Below are 20,374 nucleotides of genomic sequence, written 5' to 3'. Positions count from 1 at the left end.
CCACAAGCCATGAGGTCATGACCTGAGCCTAGATCAAGCTCAGGCTTAACCAGCTGAGCCACCCAGCACGCGCGCGCACGCACACGCGCGCGCACACACACACACACTCCCCCTCCCCACCACGGCCTTTACATACAGCAATAGTGAAGGCACTGGCAGTATCTTCACCTCCGTGTTAGGTGGTACACACAGGTCTGAAAGGAATCGGCACCGGGCAAATTTTGCTGAAATTTCTACCCACCCTTCTTTTTAAAAATGCTTTCTCAAGCATAATTTGTGTCTCTGTCCTTTAAAAATGTACCTCACGGGGCGTCTGGGTGGCTCAGTCGGTTAAGCGGCTGACTTCGGCTCAGGTCATGATCTCGTGGTCCGTGAGTTCGAGCCCCACGTCAGGCTCTGTGCTGACAACTCAGAGCCCCATGGAGCCTGTTTCAGATTCTGTGTCTCCCTCTCTCTGACCCTCCCCTGTTCGTGCTCTGTCTCTCTCTCTGTCTCAAAAATAAATAAACGTTAAAAAAAAATAAATAAAAATTAAATAAAAATAAAAATGTACCTCACTATCTAACCATGTTCCATAAAGGAGGGCTAAAATACGAGAACGGAGGGAGTCCACTATAATTATCCTCGATGTTTTCGTCTGGACTTTGAAGAGTTTACTCTGTTAAGTCATCAATTCTGGAACTATATGGAAACTTCTGGGCCCGTGTATGTATTTTTCTGGTGGGTTATAATTCCATTAAGCTATCAGTAAAAGTTTATACATTTTAGCGTATGGGTGGGTTGTAGAAGAGAACAGAGAAACCACAACAGAATATTTATACATTTATTTATAATGAAATTATGGTCTAAATATTTACAACATATAGGAAACCAGAGAATATGTTTATACAAAGCCAGCCTGCAAAGTATTCAAATGTGCAAAAATGACAGTTCAGTATCTCAAACTACTCCTGGTTCAGCAGACTAGCTCCTTCTTTCACACGTCAATATTTGATACAAAAAAGTTCTTTTGGCAAAACCTGTAATGCCAAGGAAAAGGACAAGTTGCAATTTCAGTCACTAAGTTCGCCATCCATCCTACTGAGCGGTCAAATCTCTCTATTTGAGCTGCAACCAGTTCTGAGAGGCAGACCACTGTGTTTCATTTCTGTGAGGAGTTCTGACCAGCTTTGATCAAGCAGTTTTCTCTGACCCAGCTGACGACATGGAGCTTAGAAGGGCAATAAAAACAGCAATGGCTTTCTGAGACAAGAGTGCCTGAAGGTGCCAGCTTTGGCTCATCCCAGTAAAAAGACACAGGGGAGAAAAAAACAAAAAACAAAAAACTTTAATCTTCCTACTCAGGATCCAGCTATATCCAACAGTTTTAAATGAGTAAAACTGAAGTTTCCAAAAACAGAAAAGAATGCAAAAATGAAACAGGGATGCACTGTCCTTAGATTTAAAGGTGCTGAAAGGAAAGGATGGTCTTAAGATCATTTCCCCACTAATAAATAGTAAGGCGTCGTTTGTAACCAGTTGGTATCAAAATTGACCAAACAGTAGTAAAATACAAATAAAACCTTCTCTTCGTCAGAATAGGGGCCATTCGTGTGGAAAAGGCTGGACCAGGTCAAATGTATATGGGAATGACCCTGTTGGGATGCTCTGTTGAACAAGCACATTTCACCAACTGTTAAAAAGCTTCTGAGACAAACTTGTGATTCTAAGTAAATGTTAACAGATGCTATGCCACTGCAGAAACAGGGATGTTGTAAAAAGAACGAGACACTTTGAGAAAGGAGACGCTGCATCTCTAACTTCTGCAAAGGTCCAAGATGGTTCCCGGTACAGGCCCCAGAGTCTTATTAAATCAAACGCATGCATTATTGCTAAAGAGAGTCACCGAGGGTCAAAGCTCTGCTCCACTGTTTCCTACGGGGCCATCCAGAATGGCATCTGCTGTTTAGCTCGTGGTTGTGACGAAGGGTACTGATAGCCCAAACTCCAGCCCTGTGGAAAGCTACTTGCATTTTTATGACCCCCGTGTTCCTCCTCTTCATCAGATGAATCTGCAGCATAAGCCACCAACCCAAATCCCTTCTCCGTAGTTTTCATCTTCTTGACTGGATAATCTAGAATAGAGAAAACAACCCCAACCCCGTTCCCCACCAAGACAAAAAAAAAAAAAAAAAGATAATACCATAAATTCGTTAATAAAAAAAAGATGTTAATTGTAATTGGTTAGTTGGACACCATTTTGAGGTCACAGGGTCAATGGTCACCCAAAAACGTTGAAGATCACACGAAAAACAGCACCAGCATCAGCAAATGTGAGTCCACCAGAACCATGTAAGAAAACAGAGAAAGAAAAAAGAAACACAAAAAAAAAAAAAAGAAAAAAAAAGAAAAAGAAAAAAAAAAGTAAAGTTAGCAAGTGAGTCTCCGGAGGCTAATATTTCACCTTTTAAAGAGTTCAAAAAAAAGAAGAAAAGAAAAAAATGTATTTTCTTTTGCTCACTTTTATTACGACTACAGGCAAAGAACACGAGTGGCCCCATATTCCTCTACACATCTAGAGTTCTGGGATACTAAGAAGCAATGCTTTTTCAACAGCCCCAGGCTGACCATTCAATCGATAGAGCTATGCAGAGAGAAGTAGCTCAGCTCCCAATACAAAGAAAAATCAATCTTTTTTAAAAGTAGGCTCTACGCATGGGGCTCGAACTCAGGACCCCAGGATCAAGAGTCACATGTCCCACTGGCTGAGCCAGGCAGGTGCCCCAAAATACCAGTCCTCAAGTCTGCATCAGATTACCTCCAGGTATTCAGATAACAAAGGCAACAAAATTTTGAACTGACCTACCAATCATTAGTATTTCCTAGGGCTTTAATGCTATGCATAAAACGTAAGTTAACCAACTCTTTCCTAGACACACGTCAGTTGAAAATTAAAGCCCGTGTAACTGTATGTCGTCCTTTTAAATAAAAACAAGTATTCTCATTAGCCTGTAGATTTTAGAAGCTGGATTAAACACCTGAATGAGTGCCATCTGAGTGAACATCAGGTCAGAAAACTAATAGCTTAGGAACAGTCTTAGCCACCCGAGTATCCCCAGCTACACCTCACTCACCATGGCCCCCTGCTCCGGCCCCAGACCCACTCCTGTCATCAGACTCTGCCTTCATTCCAGTCACTGGAAAGGCTGGTGGAGGCATCAACTGCCTGTTAGGAGAAAAAATGCGACAGCCCTTTCAGACAGATTCGATCCATCATAACCTGTCCAGCAGACACGAAGCAGGTAACCATCCACTTCTATCTATCCCTTCCGCCTGACCCCACCCTTCAAGCTATCATCAAGTTGTCAGATTGTAAGGCCGGTCTACACAGCCAGGCTGGGCCGGGCCAAAACAAGAATGCGCTGCTGGGAGAAGTTAGGCTCATCCAGTGAAGGCTCAAAGGATGGTACAGGAGAGTGCGAGCCCTGGGTGGCAGGCCGGACCTCCATTCAAGTACCTCAACCCATCAGGTTCTAGGATTCTAAGTAGCAAACATGGCTTGTGTCAGACTCCTGTCCCTGCCTACGCTCAGGAAAACAGCCAAGATGCAGGCAGTGAAGGTAAAGGAAGATGCCTGAATGAACAAGCACTGAATTATTCAAAGTCGAGTACAGCGGCCCGGAGACTGGGAGGCGCGTCCTATTCTCCATGAGCGTATCCGTTACAAAGAACAGGAGCTTATTTGAGCCAAAGGATCTCGTTACAGTTTTAGAACACGGGAAACCCGCAGCAATGATCATTCTCACTAGCGATGCAAACGGAGGACGTCTTAATACATTCATGTAATTCCGCTCCAACAAACTTACCTGTCCCTCTCTCGCTCTTTGCCTGAGGAACTTGCCGGCTTCGATCCTGCACCTTCAATGTCATTCTGACTGGAGAAGCCTGTACCTAAATTAGTCATATGAATGGGTCCATGCTATGAGCAGAAAAATACAGTGGCATTAGCAAATCTACAACTGCTGTACAGACTTTAGCTCCTTAACGTAACTGTCAAGTGCCTTGTCTTTCTGGTCAATTGCAGTAATCTGCACTACATAGCTCTCTGGGATTTGGGGCGTAACCACGGCCCAAACAGAGATCACTCTTCTCTACGGAGGACTTGCTCGGGGACATCATGATTGATTATGCTACCTGCATCTGTTTTCAACTCTCCATCTAGAACTATAAAAATGCTTCAAAGCGTGTTTCAAAGAAGGCTTCAAGGACTCTGGCAAAAAGCGCAGGTGCTTCTCCTGATGAAACAAAACTGCACCAAAACTAAACATTTTAATAATATTTTTAAAAACCCTATACTCGAATGACTATAACTATGCACAGAATCACATTTTGGCCACCTTTTTCTGCGGGTGGTGGGGGACTGGAGGAAAAAAATCACTCTTTCTTATGGAGAGACAGAATAGTAAATTGGGAGCTAAGGTTTAAATACAAACCACTATTGGGAGGTAGAATGATACCTTTCGGTGAGATGTGTAGGGAAGCGAGAACTATCTGAGGCTTTCGAGAGTGCTGTGTAAGAGGAAGTGCAGAAATCTACACGACTCGTTCCAGGTGCCAGTCATAAGAGACCTATACTTCTCTCTATGTGGAGTTCTGTATTTTATCATATTGACCCCAAAGACAAACCCACCCAAAGGGACTCATTCTTGCTTTCAGTTAATCCCCCAAGGAAAAAACCCTAATCTAAATGGATTCCAGAAAACAGAAATCCTCGTTATCGGGAAAACAACTGGCATAGATGTGAATTTCTTTCTTTAAAGGAAAGATACAGTAGGGTATGGTGAGGAAAGTAAAAGTATTTTATTTAACCTGGTATCCAAGAAGTCCAGACTCTCGTTCATCTGGTAGCTCCTCTGTGAATCGCCTCTTCTGTGCCTGGGGTTGACTTGGGAGTGGGGGCGGGGGCGGGGGCTGGGGCTGGGGGCCCGCAGGCAAGGCAGTTTTGACAGGAGCAGCAGGAATAAAAGGCCCGCTCATCGGACTCTGGGACCAAAACAAACCAAGGGGAAAAATGGTGTGAGAACGCCCAGCCACTTTAAGAACACAATAGTTACAATACATTTTAATGATGCACATGTATCCTAGAAATCCTGTATCTCTGGCCGCGAGTTTCCTTCCTGTATCATCTGGTGACAGTACAGCCTTCCCACCCTGACGGTAGGGAAATGCAAAACTGACGATCTCTAAGGTGCTCTCAACTCTTAGGAAAAATCTGCTGTGCATTGGGCGATTAGGAGCAAACATGATCAACAAATAATACAAATTCTAGCCACTTACTTAGTTCAGAAGTTACAAGCCAAACATTCTCCAATTTAAGCTCCTCTAATCAACGCGATTAGCTCTTTCTGGATCATAAAGGCTGCCAACGCTCGTGGCAAAGGCAAGTCCATCTGCCACTTCCGTGGGTAAGTTGTCATAGCAACGGGGAGTCTAATGTTTTAAGAGATTGTTCCAAAAAGGAATAAGGACTGACCCAGCACGCGCGTCAGAGAGATAAGACAAGTCTTATCAAATAGCCATGACTTGTTGAACACGTGGGTCATCTCAATTAACCTTTGCGACCTCTGAAATATTATCATTACGCCCATTTTCTTTTTCTTTTCTTTTCTTTTTTTTAAGGTAGGCTTCACACCCAGGGCGGTGCCCAACTCGAGGCCTGAACTCCTGACCTGGGCCAAGATCCAGAGACACTCAACCAACTGAGCCACCCAGGCGTCCCACGCCCATTCTCTATAAGGAAACCAAAGCCTGGATAGGCTGAATTATATTCCAGGAAGGCACAGCTCAAACCCGGGAACGCATGAGGGGCCCGGGCCGCCCGCTCTCTCAAGCCCAACCCTAAAGAGCCTGCTCCACCATATGCATTTCTGGTCACAAACCAGCACGGCTCAAAGCTGGAGAACTAGGGCTCTGCCAAACACAGAAGGCACGTGATTAGGCCTCAGGGTCACCGCCAGAATTCAGCGAAGTCCTCTGCTGTTTCTCCCTGTCCAGCCCCCTTCAGTGCTCACAGCCCACCGATCGGGAGGCTGGGCAATGGTTCGGGGCTGCACTTCCTCTGGCACGGGTCCACTCTGAGAGGCCCACGGTCAAGGGCCCGCCATCAATCACCGTGCGCTCACTCACTAGCTTCCCTCTGCTCTCTGACGGACGTAGGGTTGGACACCATCCATCCAGATGAGCTAGCTGCCTACCCTTTCCGAAAATTCTAGTTTCTTACACGGTTTGAGAATTCCGTGAGAGCATTTACGATCCTGAAGTTGGCAGAGCTCGTGTAGCCCTTGGCCTAGGAGCCCCTGCCTATGGTGGATTTCCTTCGAAGCTGAGGGACTCCGTTCCAAACGCGTGGAGGCGTGGCGTGGGCTGGCTCCCCTCTCCCGGAGCCAGGTGCAGGCCAACTACGATCGTGGCCCTTGTACACTTGCGACTCGAGTGTTCCCGGAGCACGGCCACGCTCACTCACTCGGTATCGTCTCGGGCCGCGCGTGCGCCCGCCGACCGGGCGCGGCAGGCGTGACGGCGCCCGCAGGGCCCGCGACACCTAACCTAGCCGGCGGCCAGCATTCCAGGGGAAGCTCGCCGACTCCTCTTCTACACACCGGTCTGCCGGTGCCACACACTTGAGGATGAACGCACCGGTGTGTGCACGCTGTCCCCCGAAGCCTTCGGGTAGCTCGGTGGCGGGAACGCGGGAGGAACGGGAGAAAACCCCTCCCGCTGCACCATAACTACACACCTGTTCTCTCTGAACGCCGCCGCCGCCGCCGCGCCCGCACCCCTCCCCTGCCCGGCCTCCCCCAGCACAGCGGCGTCCGGCTCCCGCCCCGGCGTCCTACCTGTCCAGTGCTAGCTGGAGGCTGCACTTGGGTTATCGGGTATTGTGTTGGCACAGGGGGCACTCCAGTAGGTAATGCTGGCAAGACTCCGGGTGCCAGTGAAACAGCCGGTGGCACTATGCTTGGCACTCCGTAGGGAGGCTGAACTGGCTGCTGAGGAGGGGGAACAACAGGGTAACCAGACTGATAGCCATTGGATGGATAATATGGTGGCTGAGGAGGGACACTACTTATAGCAGAGGGTTGTGTATAGCCTGAGGGGGAAGAAAAAAAGTGTTTAATCAGCTGCAGCAGAATGAGACATTTTAGCTGAATATTAACTTAATCTCTAGGGAAGAAAACTACTGAGGTACGAATGGCTTTTCAAATCACCCTAGGTTCTGAGTGCCCTGGCACGCTTAGTCTAGCCTCAAGTATCTATTTCACACACAGATATCGCTAACAACGCATTTATCTTCGTCGAACACTTTGAGACATACACACCTGGTAAGGGTACAGCAGTATTAATCTGATTCACAAATCTAGAGTATTCAGCATGAACCTGCAAGAGAAGGGAAGACAAATTCATATGGGACAGTCCCAATTTGTGGAGTATTTACAAGAGTCTGGTTCTGGGACTAAAGCAGCCGGGGATTAAAATATTTCCACTGGTATCTCAACCTATTTGAGACCTGTTTACTCTAAATTTTAATAAGGCACGGGGCGCCCGGCTAACTCAACGGGTGGAGTGTGTGACGCTCGATCTCAAGGTTGTGAATCTGAGCCCCATGTTGGGTGTAGAGATTATTTAAATCCCCCAAATGAGACCCAACTCTGAGGTAAAAATCATCCAGAGCCACACAGATACAGAAGGTAGGAAGTTCCTAAGTTGTCAGTACAACTAATGAGAAATCATTCATTCTTTTATTTGCTGGACTTGTCCTCAGGGAGCTCAAGGCTCAGCACAGAGCTAGTATGTGTCCCGCCCAGTTCTTCGTTCTGGGCACCCCACTGAGTCGCCGCACGCAGCAATGAGACAAAGCCAGGGGGTGATCAGGGCAGTGGTCTGGTATAAAGGATAGTAAATCAGGTTACTTTGCAGAAGCAAAGCAAACAACTTCCCAAAAGTCTGGAACCCTTACGTATCAAATAACACAACGCTGAGCAGTCAACCCCAAACCTGGTTTCCATCAGGTGCTACGCAAAGAGGCCTCCCGGTCTAACTTTTGGTTACTAGACTACAGAATAAAAAGAATACTCAAATAAGCAATTAGGCCAAAGCACTGCCGATTGGTTTTAAACCATCATAGCTCCACCTTCCTCCCTTATTTAGCCAGACTTACTGTTGAAAAGAACTTGGAAGGCCCACAGCAAACAACCTGACCAAGATTAAAAGTGTCGTCTACTTAAGTAACTGAGGACATTGAGATTTCACACTGAAGGCCTGCACATTTCCAAAACTCCATACTGAAATGCCTCCTAAAGAAGAAAACGCACACCAGCGAGGACATGCTAGGGTGGTCTGACTTCCTTAGAGAGAATGTTAGTGGCCAGAACGGTGTGGTTTAAATGGTGTCCTTTCAAAAGTCACGTCTGCCAAAAACCCCAGAATGTGACCTTATTTGGAAACAAGGTCTTGCAGATACACAGTATTAAGATGAAGTCACTCTGGATTCCAGCGGGCCCTAAATCCGAGGACTGCCACCCTTCTGAGAGACAGATGGACAAGGAGAGGCAGGAGTAGGCCAGGTGTCACCGGGACAGAGAACGGAGCTCTGCTGACACCCGGCGAAAATGCAAAGGGCTGCAGGCCGGGGGAGGCGTGGAACATTCTCCCGCACGGTGTTGTTCAGAAAGAGCCAACCCTGCCCACGCTTGGATTCTGCGTGTCTGGCCTCCTGAGCAGTCAGAGAATACGTTTCTGTCACCTAGTCGGTGGCAACTTGTTACTGAAGCCCTCGGAAACGAGTGCAGGTGGGAAGAGGGCTCAGACACAGCCCCACACAGCAGTTCTCTGCATATCAGACAATCGAACAGAACTCACTGTTTGCAAGAGATTCTCACAGAGCTTCTTGGCAGCAGCCAGGCCTTCTGGTTTGGGATGGCTGCAAAGAAAGAAGACCCAGAAAATTCAAAGAGGAGAAAAGTAAAAGATACAGAATCTTGTTTCACTTCGTATACTGTTTATAAGTTTAATACATTTAATGCAGCACAAATCTAACTTTCTGAAAATCACAAAATAACGTAATAGAAGCCCCGTAAGATATAACCAGTATCATCGAGACATACACTTTTTGGTCTCTCTGAGTTATAGTACTTCTTGACATAAGACTTTTAAAAGACACTAAAATCACTATAAAGTACACAAATACCGTCGTAGGTTTAAAAACAGGCTACTTTAGGCTCATCACAGCTACTTTAGGGTCAGAGATCGTATAAAACCCAAGAACCTGAATACTAAAAAACGCAATTCCACCTCCTATTTCAATCATTCTTACTAAGTAATTACAAAGTGATTATTGCTAGTACTGACCTAAGTCCCTCATGTTAAGGTTTATTAAACCTATTTTCTTACACCTTCTGAATTATCCCTGCCTGTACTGATCTGGTGACAAGCATTCAAATGTCCTCAGCCCCACCCATCCACACGTACCTAATGTAAATATACATAGGCTCAAAAGCTTCTCGGCCAGATGCTGGCTCAATGCAACCCGAACCTTTGCCTCTTAGGAAGACTTTGGCACCTGTTTCAATCTGAATGTGCTGCAAATAGGAGCAGCCCGGACCTTCCACTTTCTCCTTGACATTGAAAGTGGGCACAGCATGCTCCAGACCCACAAATAATTTATCTTGAACATAATGCATCTGTGGAAGAACAGAACACCTCAGATTAAACATGACACATAATTAAATCCAAATCTTGAAAATGATTCTGCGCAAGACTTTAATCCTCCAGATACCTTTAATCACTGTTAGAACAAGGACTCCAAATAATTTCTACCATGAGCCTATAAAAATAAACTTTACAAAGTAGCTTAAATTTTTTTTTTAACATTTATTTTGAAAAGGAGGGAGAGAGTGCGTGTGCACATGAGCGTGTAAGCAGGGGAGAGGGCGGAGATAAAGGGAGAGAGAATCCCAAGCAGGCTCTGCGCTGTCAGTATGGAGTCCGACGTGGGGCTCGATCCCACAAACCCTGAGATCATGACCTGAGCCAAGGTCAAGAGTCGGGTGCTTCACCGACTGGGCCCCCCAGGCGCCCCTATAGTAACTTAATTTAAATGAGATCTGCCTGTCCCACGCACCTACCTAGAACATTAACACCTTCCTCAGTTCAGCAAAACAGGCATAAAGCAAAGACTCGCGGCTCAGGAAGCACGCCCACGGCCCAGGCCACCGCAAGGCAGTGAGAGCCCGGCGCGGTCTCCCGGGACGCGATAGCGGCGTGTCGGGTCGTGCAGTCAGCCCCGTGGCGTCCTCCAGTGAGGGCTGCTCTCGCCCACCCTGTTCTCTAGGAGGATTGTATCAGCAGAGTCTTGCTTCACCAGACTCAGCCTTCTTAGTCCTCCAGCTGCCGTCACATTTACAGACACAGAACCAAACCGCTAACTTCACAGCGAACGGTGTGCCCTCGACCGCGTCAACGCCCTTTCCAAAGGGCGCGTCACCAGGCCAGCACTAGCAGGGAGCGCTCGGGTCAGAATTTCAGGATTTTCTATGTTCTTCTCATCTACCATTTTCTGTGGCCTATGTCAATTTTACAGAAATGACAAAGCTGTTAGGGGATCTCTCCACCAAACATACCCCTGACTGGAAGGGAGGCTTCTGGCCAACAGCTGGAGACAGCTGTGCAATGGGCGCCGGCTGGTGATAGACAGTGACTGTTGCACCGTTAAAAGTTGGACTCGTCCCCGTGGCGGCTTTGACCACCCCATTGGTGATGATCTCTTTGATTCGGTTTACAGCTCCTGTGGAAAAACGGGGTGAGATGTTATACCAATGGGATGAACGCACGGACTACCAGCTCGTGACAGAGGTCAATGCTCAGGTGCCCATGTACTAATCCATTTTATAGGATCCCCAAGTATGTGGTTCTCCGCCTCTCTAAACCCCCAGCCCATTCGCAAGCAGTTCACACACACGAGTTAGCACAGCCCAGGGACATTCTGCCAACCTGTTACTTAGAGCCCTATACTTTGCCCCTCGCAAAAAGCAGATGTGAGCCCAACCGTTACTTACTGTCCACTAATTCCCGTGTCTGGCCCTGAACATGAAGGTATAACGGACGATCCCTATAAAGAGAAATACAAAATGATGATCCCAAACTGGTCATAACCAAAGGAACCAAACGGGTCACCGAATTTGTAATGTTTATACTTTCCAAGTAAGGCAAAGGCACTATATTCACAGAAATGGCTGTTGCTAATTTTTAAGAACGTGGTTTAAAGCTGAGGCTAAATAAACTTTTCTGGTTGCTTCAAGTTAGCCAGCCCACACAGGATCAAATCTGCTCTTATGGGCTCCTGAATACGGGGATCTAGTCAACCGAGATAACCGGATGTTTGAGAAAATTCCTTTTTGTTGGCTAACAGGTTACGTGCAGACATGCTCTTGTCTATCCAAATGACCGGGGTGACAGTGACAGGAGTGCACAGACCCATGGCTGTGAGGCCCGCAACCAAAGCAACTCTCGACTCTAAATGTAACGTGGCTTAGATTCAGATTTTGACTGTAATCACAGAGAAGATCTTCGATAACCATACAGTTCATAACAAGCTGTCAGCAAAAAACAGCTGTGTCTAAAGACAAAAAAGTTCAAAACAGCAACCGGCGTGCACACAGTGGCAATATACTGTCTCAGGTGGGGAGCAAGTTTTGCTTCCTAATTATATTTGGTTTGGGCCAACGTGAAAAATGTTGCACTGCCTGAGTACCCGCCCCCAAACACCGAGTAATGGGAGAGACGAACTAAAGGGGACGAGATGTTTACATAGATAATCCAGCCACCCTGGAAACAGCAAGGAGTCGGACAAAAGGATGTTTTTTAGACAGAGATCACAACAAAACACACGCCCTTTTGTTGGGGGAAACATTCCCACACAAAAATTTAGAAGCGTGTCCGTTATATGTTAGCAACTGTCTCATCTTACACTTGCCCGTGATGTGTTTCCTCTAAGAAAACGTTACCTGTGAAATGAAAAATCAAAGAGCAGCAGGAAGGACGAGAGCTGCCAACCCTCCTTACGCACGTCTGAGACGTTCCCAAGTTCTACTACGAAGCATGCGTGTACGTCTAGCAAGCTGCTAACCAAATATTTACACCTATTTCCTCAGAATGAAAAACACACTAACGTGAGCCCGTGTCCAATCTTTTCCCAAAGCAGAGGAAGTGCATACACACCCTGGCCCCACTTTGGCCTTCTCCTCGCTTGTCATGAATCTCCCTCGAGTTGACACGGCGGCCCCACTAAGTCGGCTGATCTGAAAAGGAAACATTCTATTAAAAGGATGATGTGGCAGTTGACCGACTTCGATGACAGGCAGCAGGATGGATTCGCCCCATGCATTCATTCCACCAACAGACAGGAATGACGTCTGTACAGGAATCCCTCCCATATCGGAAATCGCTTCCTGCTCAAGCTGACCCAGGGAGTCCCCCCATATCGGCTCCTTCACCTTCACTAGGAAGCTCCTCTGCAGTTAATTCAACCCAACCCTGACTTTGGAGATTATGACCCAAACCCGCGAATAAATATCTGACTCCGCTCTCCGCGTTCACAAGACCACGCCCAGCCACCACCGTCCCCAGAGAGGCCCCACATCTCCCCACCTCATCCTGAGTCTGCCCGCGAGTCAAGAGGTTCCTGCACGTGAGAGGCACGTCATTGATCTCGACTTCAGCCACCACCAGGTCGTCCTTGCTTTTATTGCTAGTTAGGCCTTTGCCAGCAGCCTGAAGCTACCAAGAAAGAGCAATTAGATCAAAAAGACTGTAAGATGAAATAGTATCTTTCTGCTGTCCAATTTACAACTGGCCCTTCCCAAGTCCCACCACCACCTTACCGTTCCCCAAACCTGCCTGCAAACACACTTGGAAACACTCCTGGGTCATTCTGCAAAAATGACACAACGAGCAAACAAAACCTCACTGAACTGACACCGAGTATTGTCAACCGACTTGAAGGCAACCCTCAGGTTTCTCTGTAACCTCAGCCACGTGTGCATTTCTGTGATCACATAATCCCAGAAACCCTACGCTGCCATCTTCACGGGGAAAATCACAAGACCAAGTTACGGTGCTTTGCACCTCGACCAGCTAGCCGTACGTGCAGTCAAATGCAGGGCAGGGGCGCCTGGGTGGCTCAGTCGGTTGGGCGTCTGACTTCGACTCAGGTCGTGATCTCACGGTTTGTGGGTTCGAGCCCCACGTTGGGCTCTGTGCTGGCAGCTGGGAGCCTGGAGCCTGCTTCGGATTCTGTGTCCCCCTCTCTCTGCTCCTCCCCCACTTGTGCTCTGTCTCTCAAAAATAAATAAATGTAAAAACTAAGTTAAAAAAAAAAAATACAGGGCAGAGTCCAGCAACCCATGCACCTCACCTGTGTAACCGGACGCCGCCTTTGTGCCACCGCTGCGGCCATGACACCTTACATTCACCTAATCCCATCCTTGCAGTGACCTGGAACACCCGTCAGTTTTACCTGACAACCCATTACTTTCTACTAAAGAACTAAGAGAATGGATGAAAAATCAAGCAAAATCCTAAAATCTGGTCTGGCTTCTTTCAACTTCAACGGTAGGCAACTCCAGATAGCTGGATTGGAGTTATTCAAGAAAAATTTCATCCCAAGATGGCCTTCCCCAACCTTTTCTTGCCTTGGACCAATGTCCCACAAATCTGCTCCAGGAAGATAAAAATGCAGTTTACTTCCTTATGCATTAGATACATTTTAAGTATTTTTTTAACGTTTATTTATTTTTAAGAAAGAGAGAGTGAGCATGAGCAGGGGAGGGGCAGAGAGAGAGGGAGACGCAGAGCCCCATGCGGGGGCTCGAACCCACGAACCGCAAGATCATGACCTGAGCCGAAGTTGGTTGCTTAAGCCACTGAGCCACCCAAACGCCCCCGCATCAGACACGTTTTTAAGTCACGGACACAAACTAGATTCAGCAACATCTCATCTTTGTTCAGCCCCCCACTCAGCACGCTGGCTCAAGCACACCTCAGCTCCCTGAACCCCGGGGCCACCTTCAAAGGTGCGGGCAGTGCCGTCCGGCAGTGGGAGCTACCTGGCAGTCCAACGTGGGCGCCGTCAGCCTCGTGTCCAAGTGCCCTGCCGAGGAACTCCATCTTAAATCTTACTTTTCACTCAAATTTTAATTTAAATAGCTACAGGAGGCAGCAGCCACTGTCGGGGACCACCCAGGTACATGTCACCAACCCCATCAGATGAGGAAAACTGAGGCTCCACGACATATCTAAGGCCAAGAACCGAGGACCCTGGGTTTCACATCTAGATATTCTGATTCTAAATCCACTATCTGTGCACTGTGCTGCCGCCTGCTGAGCTCAAAAGCTTTTTAGAGAAAAAAAAATAAGTGATTCACATCAGTATTAAGAATTTTATTACTCCAGAAGCACTCCATGATCACCAGCGTGTTATAGCTCCTTGTAAAACTTACAAACGGACAACGGACTCAATCTTTGCAAACCATCAAAATACAATGAATAACGAACTTCCAATTCACTAGAAGCTCCCACCAATTCTGCCGAACTTGAATATTTAAACATCCAGATAGAGTATGGCCTGTTGATATCATACTCATACACTGGACAGCTAACAAAAAATTGTATTTTCCTTTCTCCCCCCAGCTTTATTGAGGTATAATTGACAAACAAAAATCGTGTACATATACTGAAGGTGAACAACTGGATATTTTGATATACGGTTACATTGTGAAATAATCACAACGTGTTAATTAACACAGTCACTGCTCACCTAAATTGCATTTGCAAACACAGAACTCATTTCTTCACAGGTACTATGGAAGTCAGCTTTATTTTTTTAATTTTTTAAATGTTTATTTCTTTTTGAGAAAGAGAGACAGAGCATGAGCAGAGGAGGAGCAGAGAAAGAGGAAGTCACAGAATCGGAAGTAGGCTCCAGGCTCTGAGCTGTCAGCAGAGAGCCCGACGTGGGGCTTGAACCCACGAACCATGAGATCATGACCGGAGCCGAAGTTGGATCATGACCTCAATTGACTGAGCCACCCAGGCGCCCCCAGAAGAACTTTTTTTTTTTTTCAAATGAGAATTATAATGGAGCAAGCAGCCTTGGAACACACTGAATTCTCCAACTCCAGAGGCTTTCAAGCAAAAGCTAAACACCCAGTTGTCCGAGGCGACTCTGAAGTCACACGTGTGCCAACCATGACAGAGCTTACACAATTAACACAACTTGACATTCACACGCACGCCCAATTTCCATCCTCTGTAAACTGGAGACAGTAATCCATCCCTTAAAATTATAAGGATTTCTTTTAAGTGCAAAGCATGCATTCTAGCACTACAAACAGCCACCATACGCATCGTCCTGTAGAAGATTCTGGTTTCCTATTACAGGATAAGTTAAAGACTTCAAAGTTCAGATCCAGTCTAGTGGTGAGATTTTAGTTATATCACAAATTCTAAAAACGACCAAATTCTATAAAATGACCAATTTGTATGAAAACAGCAAACCAACCAACATATAAACTGTTCATTTTATTTCATGTTTAATTACACTGTAGACGTTCATTAGATTCTAATTATAAAGGACATTTATAAATGTATTTTTGAGCAGAGTTGACTAGAGACATTTTAAAGCTCACTGATTTACCTGGACTTTCTCATGTGACTTCAGGGAAAATGCACATGTGGTGAAAAATATACTACCATCGTTGCTTTAAATGATTATGTAGATAGCAGGCCGAACTAAGAACAAAGACAAAATGAGCTATTTGATCCGTAAATGTAGTCGAACCAACCAAAGCTGCCTCGTAAAAACAAATGACAAAATATCATCTGATATGTTCCAAAACTAAGTGATCCCTAAATTACTGGGTCCCGGTTTTCTCCTCTACACACAGGATTCTCGGATCGCACAATTACAAAACAACCCTTATTAACATCGCAGTTAGCAGAGTCCCTTCAACTTCAAATACCTTCTCGGCGGCATTCTGCGTTGGTTTCAGCTTCCCTTTGGCCATGAGCATGGCATTGATCTTGGCAGCCACAGCAGCAGCAGCATCCAAGGCTCCAGAGGGAGCAGCTGTGGAGCCCCCAGGGCTTCCCCCACTGCTGGTAACCTCCCCACCTGGGGCCGTCGGCGGGAGGAAGAGAAGGGGGGCTGGCGCTGGTTGGTCCCATTTGCTGCGGCGCCTACCGGGAAAAAGAGGAAAATATTGGGCCCCAAAGCTTTATTCATGTTATTCTTCCCCTTACTACGCTTTAGCACCCCATTTGCCGTCTATCGTGTCCTCTTTACACCCTCGAGTCTCTTATCAGTATTAAAATGACCACCTCTCTTTATACAATTACCGCAGTATTTCCTCACTAATTTCGACCCTACTCCAGAATCTACTTCTTTTCTACTCCATCACCCCTCTGAGAAAACTCCACTCTGTCCCACATGCCCCCGTTTTGCCCCTCCGCTTGGCCGGTCCTTCCGAAAAGTCCCTGCTTTCCGTCTCCCTCTGCTCCCTGCCGGCCTTTTTCGGGGGCCCCAAGGCCTGCTCACCGTCTTTCTCCCCAAAAGCCCAGCCCTCCAATACGTACACTTCCCACTTCAACGCCCCCCCCCCACACCCATACGCAGCTCCCAACGGTCCCTCCGTCTCTCCTCTGCCCCGTGCGAGCCGCGATGCCCTCGCCCAGGAAGCTTTACCCGCCGGCCCCGGGATGTGTCGCGCTCCCCGCGGACATGGCGACCGGCTCTGCTCAACCACCCGCCAACTACCCCACTACCACCTTCCCGTCACTTCCGCCCCCAACGCCCTCACGCACAGCCCCTTCCGGTCGTGAGGAAAAGCCGTTCCGGTGAAAGCGTCGGTTCCAATTGGACTCTTGTTGATTTCAAGGCGTCTGGCATTATCCGAGACAGGTAGGGTGTGACCTTCCTGCTTTCGGCTTGCCCTGGAGAAAGATGGCTGCCGAAGAGCATATCAAGGCGCAATTGGGGCGAGGAGAGTCCATGTTTGTTGTGGGCAAGTTGGGAGCCCACAAGACAATACGCAAGAGTCGGGGAATTAAACAGTTCGTCCCCCGGTCCAGCCACGTTTGTGTGGAGGCCCAGCCTCTGGCCAGGGAGAGAGCCTTCCCGCCACTTTGGCCCGCTTCACTCAGTTACCTGCTTAGGAAAAGGCAAATGATTCGTCCCAAAGGTCATGTGAGGAATTTCTCTAGTTGTTTCACGTCTGCACGCCAACCACTGCTTTCAGAGCAGGGCCTCGGGGGCGCGCCGCGAGGGGGCGCCGGCGGCTGGGCGCGCGAGCGGAGGGGAGGGGGCGGGCCGGGGCGCTCCGCCGGGGTCTGGGGGCGCTGGGAGCGGGCTGTGGACCCCGGAGGTGAGGGTCGCCGGCCGGGGCGCACCGCCGGGGTTGGGCTGGAAGTGGGTCGTGGACGGCGGAGGTGAAGGGGGCGGGCCGGGGCGCCCCGCCGGGGTTGGGGCCCGGACGCCGCGGACCGACGGCGTTTGGTGGGTCTTCAAGCTGCTAGGAGACTCTAGGTTGAACGACTAGCATGGAGTGCTGTGTTTCAAATAAATTTATATTCTGGTAGGATTAATAAAATACAAGGTAATTTGAAAGCCAAATTCGTAGTATTTTCCCTTCAGCATTTAATAAATGCCCCTTCCATCCGAACACCACGTTTATCATGTATGAAATTTTTTTTTAATTTTTTTTTTAACGTTTTATTTATTTTTGAGACAGAGCATGAACGGGGGAGGGGCAGAGAGAGAGGGAGACACAGAATCGGAAGCAGGCTCCAGGCTCTGAGCCATCAGCCCAGAGCCCGACGCGGGGCTCGAACTCACGGACCGCGAGATCGTGACCTGAGCCGAAGTCGGACGCTTAACCGACGGAGCCACCCAGGCGCCCCTATCATGTATGAAATTTTATATATACGCTATTACGTTTCTTCGTTCTTTTGCGTTGATCCGTTTGTTCCTTTGCTACGGTGTTTTTATTGGGTGATTCTATTTCAATTTTAATCTGTTAGGGCAAACCGATTTTCATCTACATTTCATTGCCCATTCTGACAGGTGTATTTTTCCAAGGAATTTCAGGTTAAACACCATCGTTTTCCTGTTGCCCCTCTTCCCCAAAACACAACGTTGTTGGGAGTCTGATTGCAATTACATTATTTTTTTACATTTAAAAAAATTTGAGCTTTGTGAATCGTATTACCCTTTTCTAAAGGGTACTGGGGGGGAGGGGCCTGGCTGGCCCGGGGGTGGAGCATGTGGCTCTCCATCTCCCAGGGGTGAGTTCAAGCCCCTCCTTGATCTGATCTGATCGCCGAGCCTACTTAAAAATTAAATAAAAATAAGAGGGTACTCTATGCGCTCAATTCACAAAGTTGTGCAACCATCACCACTATCTCATTCCAGACCATTTTCATCACCCCAAAAGAAACCCTGCACCCATTATCAGACACGTCCCATTTTCCCTTGCTAAGGCAACCACCAATCTACTTTCTGTCTCTCCGGAATTGCCTATTCTGAACATTTCACACAATGGAACCATAGAACATGTGACCTTTAGTGTCTGACTTCTTTCACTTAGCATCTTGTTTTCAAGGTTCGTGCATGGGGTAGTGTGTGTCAGTGCTTCATTCCTTATTACGGCCAAATAATATTCCATTGTATGGATAGGCCAGTTTATCCATTCATTTAGAATGGATAGTCACCACTTCTGTCTTTCCTTGGAAATTTTTTTTTTTTACATTTTATTTATTTTTGAGAGAGAGAGAGACAGAGTGTGAGTGGGGGAGGGGCAGAGAGAGAAGGAGACACAATCCGAAGCAGACTGCAGGCTCCCCGCTGTCAGCACAGAGCCCGACGCGGGGCTTGAACTCACGAACCACATGATTATGACCTGAGCCGAAGTCGTACACTTAACCGGCTGAGTCCCCCAGGTGCCCCCCCGTCCCCCCGTCCCCTTCCTGTGTCCAGGGCAGGTAGATCAGCCCAAACTTGGAAGGTGCCAAAGTGGATTTCGCAGTCTGGGCCCGGTCCTCCCCCGCAGCAGGAAGGAGGAAAGAATGATGGTGGGCTTGCACCAGCTCTCCAGCACGTGCACCCCTGGCCTTTGGGGCACCACCTTCTACCTCCGACACTTGGAGTAATTTCTCCAAACAAAAGGATTTCCAACTGAGGAATTCTTCCGGCACTTCTAAAAATAGCTTTGTAATTTTTGTCACCGTCTTACAAGGGAAATCCATCAAGAAAGAGAAGAGTGGAACAGCTGTTCAAAAGGAGGTGGTTTGGGGCACCTGGGTGGCTCAGTGGGTTGAGCATCTGACTCTTGGCTTTGGCTCAGGTCATGATCTCATGATTTGTGGGTTCGAGCCCTGCATCAGGCTCTGTGCTGACAGTGCAGAGCCTGCTTGGGATTCCCTCTCTCTCTCTCTCTCTCTCTCTCTCTCTCTCTGCCCTTCTGCTCACTCACTCGCTCTCACTTTCTCAAAATAAATTTTAAAAAATAATAAAAGGTTGTTTAAAAAAAAAAAAAAAAGACGAGGCGGCTTGTAGAGCCCCAGATCTAGCCTCGGTGAGGCCTGCCTGTACTTAGTGCTGTGTCCTTGACCGCTGAGAGGTTTCCCCCAGTGTAGCTTAAAGTACTACAGGATCACCTCGCCGCTGTGCACCTGAGCTGGCCTCAGGAAGCCTCTGGGGCACGCCCCGCCAGAAAGGATGTGGGTAAATCGCCCCTCGGTGGGACTGTGGAGCCGTCGGGAGTGGGTGAGCCCTTCCCACTGCGAAGTCAGCTGTGACAAGGCCCAGCTGGGAGCCCGGGTCAGGCTCTGGAGGTCCCCTTAGCAAAATAGGAGGTTAGTAAAGTGTATTGATGATTCCTCAGAGCCTCAGGGGAAGCACAGTCCCAAAAGAGATCAACATTTTGTCCTCTGCTGAAAAGGCACAGGGAGAAAAAGTGCAGTTATGTAATCCCGTTAGAGAAAACTCTTTATTCCTGTCTTCTGAAAGTACTTACGGTCAGATCCAGGGAAATTAATCCTTTTCTTCTCAAATTCTAGTCCACACCGAATTCCTTGCCATACTAAGTATTTGTGACGTAAGCTAATGCACTGATTGGCCACAACGAGGCTCCTGACCACCGAGTGTGGATTTCTGGGGGAGCCCGAGGAAGCAGGGAAACCCCTGACATCTCGGCTTATCACACACACCTCAGAGCAGCACTGCCCCACCAGATCGTGACCTTTCCCAGGGTTACAACCAGTGGGCTTGGAGGTGATCCGTAAT

General features: G+C 47.8%; 1 protein-coding gene and 3 non-coding genes across 5 annotated transcripts; 1 reads left to right on the top strand and 3 right to left on the bottom strand.

Moving 5' to 3' along the window:
• Nucleotides 1-809: 809 nt before the first annotated feature.
• Nucleotides 810-16,873, bottom strand: KHDC4 (KH domain containing 4, pre-mRNA splicing factor). 2 transcript variants are annotated; one of them, XM_042926148.1, is made up of 14 exons: nt 16,778-16,872; nt 16,056-16,272; nt 12,685-12,813; nt 12,256-12,335; nt 11,094-11,146; nt 10,659-10,822; nt 9,508-9,719; nt 8,899-8,959; nt 7,359-7,416; nt 6,876-7,129; nt 4,849-5,022; nt 3,846-3,958; nt 3,114-3,205; nt 810-2,114 (listed from the first exon to the last, which is right to left on the bottom strand). In XM_042926148.1, exons 1-14 carry the CDS (start codon nt 16,813-16,815, stop codon nt 1,915-1,917), a joined length of 1,845 nt encoding a protein of 614 aa, XP_042782082.1. In that variant the 5' UTR covers nt 16,816-16,872; the 3' UTR covers nt 810-1,914. The 2 variants fall into 2 exon arrangements, with proteins under 2 accessions (XP_042782082.1, XP_042782083.1); XM_042926149.1 differs by lacking the exon at nt 810-2,114 and having other exon boundaries at nt 3,115-3,205; nt 3,846-3,930; nt 16,778-16,873.
• LOC122212512 lies at nt 6,024-6,155 on the bottom strand. The gene has a single exon (XR_006199188.1). It is a non-coding gene; the product is annotated as a small nucleolar RNA SNORA42/SNORA80 family (small nucleolar RNA).
• LOC122212516 lies at nt 10,298-10,426 on the bottom strand. Its single transcript, XR_006199192.1, has one exon.
• On the top strand, nt 13,206-13,290 carry TRNAR-UCG. Its single transcript has one exon. It is a non-coding gene; the product is annotated as a tRNA-Arg (tRNA).
• Nucleotides 16,874-20,374: the final 3,501 nt, after the last annotated feature.

The sequence above is a fragment of the Panthera leo genome, chromosome F3 (assembly GCF_018350215.1).
Source record: "Panthera leo isolate Ple1 chromosome F3, P.leo_Ple1_pat1.1, whole genome shotgun sequence".
In the NCBI taxonomy this organism is placed as follows: Eukaryota; Metazoa; Chordata; class Mammalia; order Carnivora; family Felidae; genus Panthera; species Panthera leo.
The sequence above is the reverse complement of the archived record's forward strand: the minus strand, read 5'-3'. Positions and strand labels throughout refer to the sequence as shown.

What these genes read in the sequence shown, in the direction of transcription:
- KHDC4 (XM_042926148.1), bottom strand. Translation starts at nt 16,815, where the DNA reads ATGTCCGCGGGGAGCGCGACACATCCCGGGGCCGGCGG. An exon ending in GACACGGGAATTAGTGGACA is followed by an intron (nt 10,823 to 11,093) that starts GTAAGTAACGGT and finishes GTTTTTCCACAG; the next exon opens with GAGCTGTAAACCGAATCAAA. An exon ending in AGCCTCCCTTCCAGTCAGGG is followed by an intron (nt 9,720 to 10,658) that starts GTATGTTTGGTG and finishes GTTCTTCCACAG; the next exon opens with ATGCATTATGTTCAAGATAA.